This window comes from Periplaneta americana, chromosome 2 (genome assembly GCF_040183065.1).
Source record: "Periplaneta americana isolate PAMFEO1 chromosome 2, P.americana_PAMFEO1_priV1, whole genome shotgun sequence".
Lineage (NCBI taxonomy): Eukaryota > Metazoa > Arthropoda > Insecta > Blattodea > Blattidae > Periplaneta > Periplaneta americana.
In genome coordinates, this window is record NC_091118.1 from 67,547,189 (window position 1) to 67,556,861 (window position 9,673).

At 35.5% G+C, this 9,673-nt stretch overlaps 1 protein-coding gene across 3 annotated transcripts in view; it reads right to left on the reverse strand.

Moving 5' to 3' along the window:
* Positions 1–4,338, reverse strand: part of scat (VPS54 subunit of GARP complex scat) — a 181,425-nt gene extending 177,087 nt beyond the window's left edge. For all 3 annotated transcript variants that reach the window (XM_069817917.1, XM_069817916.1, XM_069817915.1), the window contains exon 1: positions 3,753–4,338. In XM_069817917.1, coding sequence (XP_069674018.1) covers positions 3,753–3,850 — 98 coding nt within the window. In that variant the 5' untranslated portion in view covers positions 3,851–4,338. The remainder of the gene's footprint in view (positions 1–3,752) is intronic.
* Positions 4,339–9,673: the final 5,335 nt, after the last annotated feature.

Sequence of the window (9,673 nt, forward strand, 5' to 3'; positions counted from 1 at the left end):
TTTAGAAATATATATATAGAACAGAATACTCTATCGATTGAGATAATAAAAAATTTTCAAATTTTTTTCACGATCCTTACTGTATAAGCCCCCTTAAGATGTGTAACCAGACTTCTGACTGGATACTGCCTTCTGAACACAGGACAACAAAATAATAGAAGTCCAGGACGCATGTTATTACAGAGAAGCAGAGAACAACCGAGGAACTCCTGGTGGCCTGGCTGTGAATCTTCACATTTGAGCAAGGAATTGGTAGTTTTGTTAATCAAATTTATAATGTTTGTTAAAGATGAATGTTATTTTTGTATATTTGTTAGTTAATTAAGTTAATAGGTAAGTAAAAAAATTAATCAGAACAAGTATAAATAAAACATTAGTTATTCTGATGAAATGTTCACTTATTTCCTTAAATAACAAACACACAAATGAATCATAACATCGTCATCAGGTCCTCATCTCAAAACAAATATTATGACTATTTTGTTGTTCTGTATGGCTATCTCATAAGCAATAGACTTTCCCACCAGCATCCAACCAGAAAATTCCATTGGAATGGTGGTGGCAGGGCAACAAAATAACGGCCTGGACAGTCTGCAACGAAAACTCCTATCTCAGTTTCACCCCCATGCTTCTGAATAAGCATATAGGCCGTATTACATATTATATTACAAAGGCCTATTATAATGGGCCAGAACCTACTTAGGCTATAGGATAAGTTATGTTGCATAGATGTTCAGTTATCACCTCACATTTTGCTGGATTCTCAAGATTTAAGCCACATTACATAGGCCTACTGATACCTCGGGAATCATATGGTGTCCCCGAGGAAATTCACGAACTCAAACCCAGCAGCATGTGAAACCGGTAGCCCATTATGGTCTCCTACGTTAATTTCTAGTGACCTTTCGTGCCTAAGTGCCCAGGGTTTGAACCTGGGCTCACTCATTTCATGGTCAGGCATGCTAATTTTTACTCCACAGCAGTGGACTGTCTACGTTCTTACAAAGGAAGAAGAAAATACTGTAATGATAGCCATGGAGGTAGAGATTGTGTTTTAGTGGTGGCAGTGGTTGTAGGAATCTGACAATGGTAGTGAGTTTGCAAAGCCAGTGGAAGTAGTGGTGGTGGTGGTGGTGGCGGCGGCGTTACTGACAATTGCCGGTGATGAGTAGAGATGAGAATTTCATGCACTATAAAACCCCAAAATATGCATGCATTCATGCACTATCAAACTATGAAACATGCACGATCAAGCGAAAAATACATTAAAATATGAACTTTCATTTTTGTACCAAATTTTTTATTTCATTTTTTTTTGGCACAGTTAACTTAACAATAATTAACAACATTTCTAAATTCGTTTCTGTGAGGTTACTGCGCTAGTCAGTCATATGTTTTTGTAGGCAGAGAATGACTTCTCTACATCGCAAGAAGTTATGGGTACAAACTTGAATGTTATTTAGTTTTTTTCTTTTCTTTCTTCTATCCTGATTCCTGAAGCTAAAATAGGGGACACAAAAATTGAGGAACTGAGGTGTCCATGCACTTAAACTGAATGTAATGTACATTATAGGCCTATGCATGATTAAGCTAAAAATTGCTTAAATATGCATTATACATGCTTTTATCCCAAAAAAAAGGCCAAAACATGCAAATATGCACGGAAAAAGGTACACATAGGCTATTTGGAACCGAAAAGTAATGAAATGGATAAGTACTAAGTTTGAGCTTTGTCCTATGTTCCTATAAAACATGCATTTGCATTAAATTCTCTTCTCTAGTGATGAGTGATGACAGTGCTGAAGTAGGCCTCTTAGTGACTATGTTCTGGAAATAGTAGTACCAGTAATAGGCCTAGTTGTGGTAGTGATGAATGGCGATGACGTTACAATGATGGTGCTGATGGTAGGTTGGTGATTGAAGTGGAGGTAGTGGTAATGATAGCTACAGTGGTAGTAACAATACCAGTGACTGATGGTGGTAAAGATGGTTGCGACGATGGTTGGGCTTGTGGTTTGATGGCATTTGCGGCAATGTTCAAGGCAATATAAAAAAGTAGGTAGGCCTATATAATTATGTCTCGTGACCAGAATAATGTACGAACTGAAAATGGCCTATAAAAATTGGAAATTTATCCTTTGAAGAGGTGGAAAAATTCAAATAGCCTATCTTGGAGCAACAGTAGGCCTAACAAATATAAATTACACTAGGAAGGAAATTAAACGCAGAATAAATATGGGAAATGCCCTGTTATTATTCGGTTGAGAAGCGTTTGTCATCCAGTCTGCTCTCAAAAAGGCTGAAAGTTAAAATTTATAAAACAGTTATATTACCGGTTGTTCTGTATGGTTGTGGAACTTGGACACTAATTTTGAGAGAGGAACAGAGATTAAGAGTGTTTGAGCATAAGATACCTTTGGAAAATATATGGGGCTAAGAGTGATGAAATTACAGGAGAATGGAGAAAGTTACTCAATGCAGAACTAAACACATTGTATTTTTCACCTGACATAGGCTAATTAGGAACATTAAATCTAGACGTTTGAGATGGGCAGGGCATGTAGCACAAATGGGCGAATCTAGAAATGCATGTAGAGTGTTAGTTGAGAGGTCGGAGGGAAAAAAACCTTTGGGAAGGCCGAGACGTAGATGGGAGGATAATATTAAAATGTATTTCAGGAAGGCTGGATATGATGGTAGATACTGGATTAATCTTGCTCAGGATAGGGACCGATGGCGGGCTTATGTGAGGGCAACAATGAACCTTCGGGTTCCAGCCAGAAAATCTACTGACATGAGCCTGTCGTATTTAAGTACATTTAAATACCATCGACCTGGGCTGGGTCCACAGATCTCAGAAAATCTACAAGCATCACCAATAAGATGAACAGTACACTACAGAAAAACAAAAATGTTAAAATAAATTAATGGGCAGAAACGTAATGAGAAGTCTATGCAAATCTAGCTTTCAGGTAAAGCTCCCTGTAATGCAAACTTGAATAATTTCAAAGGAAAAACTGTTCCGGGTCCAGATATCGTCGCTTCACAGGAAGCTTAACCTGAAAGATTTGCATAATACGCTTATATATGTTACTGTAGGTATGTTAACAGAAAACCACAATTTCAAGTCCACACAGTTGAGACGGTGTCGGGTAGAGTTCCTGAGTAGCTCAGTTGGTAGAGCGCTGGTGCATTCAGCCAGAGGTCCCGGGATCGATACCCGGCCTCGGAGCAATTTTTCCCTTGAAATTATTCAAGTGAGTACTTACTTAAAAATTTCTAGAGATAGGTATAGCCTTTAAGGCAAATCTTTTCTAACAGTTGCAATTAATATGCATTATGTTATAACCTACCGATATATTAGAGCTTTTATTGAAATATACTACAAGAATAATTTATAATCTTCGTACTGAACATGAAACGGTTTTCACACTCTGGTACTGAAATTAATTTAAATAATTATTTACTGTGTTTGTCTAATCTTATTCTGATTTCATAAAGCAGTGCAGAAAACTTCACTTCAGTCAAGAGAGATAAACAGGCTGTTGGTAACTTAAGACATCCTAAAATTTAGTGGAGGTTCCCTGGAGCCTAAATTAAATCTAAACCTTATGAGAACATGCATTTCAAATAACCTACATTTAAGTTCAATAATGCAAGGAAAATTACATTGCTAACACTTTATGGGGCACAGGTACAAGTATTTAAGAAGTAAACTAATGCTTTTGAGGTTATGTAAAAATATTTCTTACCGAATAAAATCTTGTTGCACTTTGAAGTCTAGGTTGGTGCAATAAGTGCAATTGCTCCATGCATATCTTGATTCTGGTAAATTGGACAATTTTGCCATCTTCTTACACTCATGGAAAATTATTTAACTTAAGCATCCTACAGAGACACACACAATCACCGATCCTCAATATCACCATCATTTCAATGCAGTTCACAGTATCTTGAAACAGCACAACTTGTAGAAGCACTACGTAATATAAACATAATAAAACCACAAACTGTTTGTCATACAAGATCCCTGGGCACTAAGTACTATAATATTTTAAATGCCATTAAAGCGAATGAGCATGAAATTCATAAAATGTTGCCAATATATTTTACTTTAAAGCACTGTGATGTTCCAAATTATTTTTATTGACATTATATTTTCACGTCAGCACAGTCACTCTTATATCATTAACTACAGAATACACAGTTCAAGAATACGAATATTAACATCACTGCATACAAATGAAAGTAATTTCTTACAGAAAATATGGATTACAACTACCAACTCGATCAGCTGAGATAATTTTCTAACACGACAACGTTTATGTGCTGTCATATGTGAGTATTGCTCTGCCATCTTTTGGGTAATATACAAACGATGATAAGTAAGGAATGTATACATAATCGATACATTTATTTTATATTTGATGTTACAATAATTAAATTCCTACGGTTATGTAAAAGTAATAATAAAGAATTCCCTGGAATGTTATACTACTTTCAAAATGTTACATTTTTTAACCGTATCGAGTTGAAATAACAAATATTAACACTCTAACCTAAATGTTACATGTAATCGATTGAGGGGTGTTGACGTCACAAGGACGTCACTAAAGCGGGAATTTTAACAAGAAATTCCGAGATAATTGGCACTTTAGATACTTTAGGTGCATTATTTATATTTTATATAATTTTTGTCCCATTAACAGAGACATGAAAATAATATATTATTTAAGGTCAAATTGTTCAAGGAAACTACTATAATGGTTTATATGAAACATGTGATATCTCGGTGCATTTTATTTTAATTTTCGTGGACCAATTTGAAGGAAATATTTACTCGGACAATATATTAAAACTAAGAAAAGGGAAAATTAAGTAACTGAATAACTCTAAGAGAAGGAAATTAAAACAAGGTGACTCTTTGAGACTCTTTTACTGTTTAATTTAATAATGTAGGCCTATGTATTTATTCACACTGCAATGGGTATATACCCGGTGGTAGTGGTAACTAATTACACTCAATAATGACAATAATAAACTTGTTGATTAAAAATACAATTAATAATAATATTAATAATTAATACTAACAATAATTTATAATAATAATAATAATAATAATAATAATAATAATAATAATAATAATAATAATGATAATAATGATAACAACAACAGGGAATATCCTAAATTAAATGAAACGATCACTTAAAAGAACATTTGAAATAAATCTAATTTGTATCTTAAACCCAAGATCGAACTAAAACCCACGAGTATGATATGTTCATATCTGCACAAGTACCTTTCAACATTACACTCATTTCGCTGTCAACTCACTCACTGCACTGGAACTACGACACATTTCACTGATTCTATCCTGATTTCACTAAACTTCAAAAACATTTCACTGTTCAAATACTTTGCACTGCCACTATAAACTATAAAGCTTCACTGACAGGAACACGTTTCACTTACACTACACACTTCACTGACACAACATAATTCTTCACTGATACAACACTTCAATAACAACATATAATTTACACCCTTTAAATACTGTGTATAATTACCGTCTATTAGCAAAGTCCTTAAGCCTATTTTTAAATATATTTTTGGTTGTTGGTAAAGCCTTTAGTAAGTCTGCAGGTAAAGCATTCCAGTCCCTGATAGTACGATTGAGAAAAGAAAACTTTCCAGTGTCCGTCCTCTGCCTTCTTTCCCTCAATTTATACGAGTGGTCGTTCCTTGAAGAGTAATCTGGCGGCTGCAACCTATTTTTTATTTCTCTCCAGGCAGGCTCACCTCTGTATGTTTTGAACAGTGCGCATAATCGAATTCGCGTTCTCCTGTCCGTGAGTGTGTCCCATTTTAATGGTGAATTTTTCCGACAACACTTTAGAGCCCGTATTTTTTTAATCTTTTCCGTCCACACTGTGGAGTAACGGTTAGCACGTCTAGCCGCGAAACCAGGTGGCCCGGGTTCGATTCCCGGTCGGGGCAAATTACCTCGTTGAGGTTTTTTCCGGGGTTTTCCCTCAACCCAATATGAGCAAATGCTAGGTAACTTTCGGTGTTGGACCCCGGACTCATTTCACCGGCATTGTCACCTTCATCTCATTCAGACGCTAAATAACCTAAGATGTTGATAAAGCGTCGTAAAATAACCTATTAAAATTAAAAAAAAAAATTTAATCTTTTCCAGTGTCTTAATATGTTCTAATCTGTAAGGATCCCAATATGCAGCACCATATTCCATTACTGGACGTACTAGTGATTTATATGCAATCTCTTTGGATTTATCAGAACCTTTTCTTAGTACCCTCATCACAAAGTGTAACGCTCTCCATGCTTTTCCCGCTGTGTCTGTAACGTGTTCCCCCCAGCCGAGATCGCTGCTAAATGTTATTCCGAGGTATTTACATTTGTGGAGCTCGTTTCCAAAAGGTACCAAATTCAACAGATCTAATTTTACAGGAAATGAAAAAAACTGCTCATAGCTGTAAAAAATATTATATATTGTTATGGCTTTATGTCACTATTCTTTATGTGTCACCAATCATATTTAGGCATATATTTAAGATATTTCACATATTTTCAGGAAGTTATTAATGATTTTAGTTTGGATTTGGTACATTTTGGCAACACAATTGGATGAGGTACATATTGGCATGAAATAATTCAGTAATTATGAATGAGGATGTACAGGAATTATTTACTATCACTGTAAAAGTGAATACATAATTAAACATTTTTCATTTAAAAAAATTAGGCTATGTTTGTTGTTTTTGTTTTTGGTTATTTTACGACGCTATGTATGTTGTCCTAATCATCATAATTAACATCAATGTTATCCTCATGCTCCGTTCTAACAACAGACTCAACATTTATAATATTACTGTAAAATTGGAGTTTATTAATGTCAAAATAGCCCATGCATACTAACAAAGAATCTTTTTTCTTAGCCTCCTGAACATGACTTTGATATTGGCATGGAATAATTCAGTATTATACATGGAGATGTAAAGGAATTATTCATTAGCACTATAAAATTAAATAGGCTACATATTACTAAACATTCTTAATTAAATTTCATAAAATGGAGGCTATGTTTGTTCTAATTATCATAATCAACATCAATGTTATCCTCATCCTCTGTTCTAACAATAGAATCAGAATTTATAATATTATTGAAAAATGGAAGTTCGTTAATGTCACAATAATCCAAACAACTAATACGTCATTATAATAGCCAATGAAATTTCTGCATGACACGTGACGTATCAGTGACACAAAGTCGAGAACTAATAGGAACACGCTAGAGATTTGGTATGTTTTGGCATCAAACTCAGCATGGATGTGGTATTTTCTGCTGTAAAACACTGTTTTCAGTGACTTCTGGATACATGATTTGGTACTTTTTCGAGAGAAATGGCTAGTGTTTCCGTTCTAGAGATAGCTAAGAATGTGCTGCCATTTGTAACTTGTTTTTCGAAAATTGTGGATTTGGTACCTTTTGGAAACAAGCTCCACATTTGTTAACCCCCTAACGTATACGATGCGACTATTTTATTTCTTTTCCTTGTAAAGCTGATGGCTTTGCTCTTTAGAGAATTTATTTTCATTTTGTTGGCTATTGCCCAATCGTTTATTCTATTGAGGCCATTCTGGAGAAGAGCAGTATCTTCATAACTTTTTATTTCCCTGTATACCATACAATCATCCGCGAATAAGCGAACCCTACGTGACATAATTAAGAAAGTCATAATCAAAAATGATTACTCCATGGGAAACAAAAAAAAAATAATAAAAAATAAAAATTGTATTATGAAGATGACGTTGTTTCGTTTACTGAAAATGAAGACAGCCTACAGCGGTTATTTCATCAGTTTAACACAGTGGTGATATTCGACCGGTTCGCACCAGTTCGGAGGAATCGGTTGTTAAATTATTATTTCTAGGTAATATTTGCAATTACCATAGACATATACCGTATATGTGTAACATAGGTACACATGAGAGAACTGGTTGTTAAACTTCTTGAATATCACCACTAGTTTTTTTTTTTAGTAGGTTATTTTACGACGCTGTATCAACATCTCAGGTTATTTAGCGTCTGAATGATATGACGGTGATAATGACGGTGAAATGAGTCCGGGGTCCAGCACCGAAAGTTACCCAGCATTTGCTCATATTGGGTTGAGGGAAAACCCCGGAAAAAACCTCAACCAGGTAACTTGCCCCGACCGGGAATCGAACCCGGGCCACCTGGTTTCGCGGCCAGACGTGCTAGCCGTTACTCCACAGGTGTGGACCACCACTAGTTTAACATAACCGCAAAAATAATTTAACATGATTGTATATCATCTAATACTATGCCAATCTCTCGATTTCCCGCAAGATGTAAGTTAATTGTGGATTATAATATTATTGAACAAGTGTAAAAATTCAAATATTTGGACATTAGGAATGGTGAACAGGAGAAGAGTTCGGGGCAGAAGAAGATATCAAATGATAGACGACATTAAGATATGTGGATCATATGCGGAGACTAAGAGGAAGGCAGAAAATGGGAAAATTTGGAGAATGCTGGGTTTGCAGTGGAAGACCTGTGTATGTATGGTGGATAAAACGGTTCATGGTTGTAGAATTTCGCCGGGTGTTCCCGTTTTCCCTACCGGCATTACACCATTGCTCGATCATCAATATTATCAGTTATCAGCATCATGCGGTGCTATGTAGTTCGTCTACCATAGTTCACCGAGGATAACGCATACGGCGGGAAAAGGAACTACGGCTTCTTTGTGTTCTCCCGTTTATCTCCATCATTCTACTGTCATTCTCCATTTCAGTATCTACTCGTATTAAGATGCATCTGCACGGTTCAACTCTTCTTTCAACTTTACACATTCAAACGATGTATGCAAGAGTCACGAAACGCATTCAATTGTGCATGCCTTTCCACTAAAAATGAGAACGCATGCAGCAATTGAAAGCTATCCATTGCCGGTGGGTATCTTGTGCATTATTTCCTTCAAGAATAGCATGTAGCGAACAGCTGATTGTAGGCCTACTAGGAGGCCGCATAAACTGAAAAATCTTTTATTTGATGATGTTTAACTTTAAAATGGCGGCGAGTACGATTAGCTTTATTGAAGATTATAACAAATACGAGTCCCTATGAAGTGTTCAAATACAATTTGAGAATCAAGTAGGCTTAAGTATTGGCACAGTCCAGTATATACAGTCACGAAGTTTGAGTTGTGAGAGTGTTAGGAACAATAGACTGTGCCGATACTATTTCGCTTTGTCTGTAATGAGGCGATATTAGCGATCCTAGTGGTTAGCAACTATCTATGGATGCATATTTACTACGTATTGACCTTCGTGACTGTATATAATAGACTGTGGTATTGGATTGATATTTAATATTACGTAAATAATTAATATACAGGGCGTTTCAGAAGTGACGCATATTTTCTGTTACCGCTAAATAGAAATGTTTTTCGAAAAATGCTCGGACACGGCAAACAATATATTTTAAAAGACAATTTTTCATAAAAACAAATCATTCTTGATATCATTGTTGTGAGAGTTGTGACATCATCGGAAAAAGTTTTAAATGATACTCTTTATTTTTTCTGTATACCATCTGAAAGATTTTTATTATTCTCCTTGG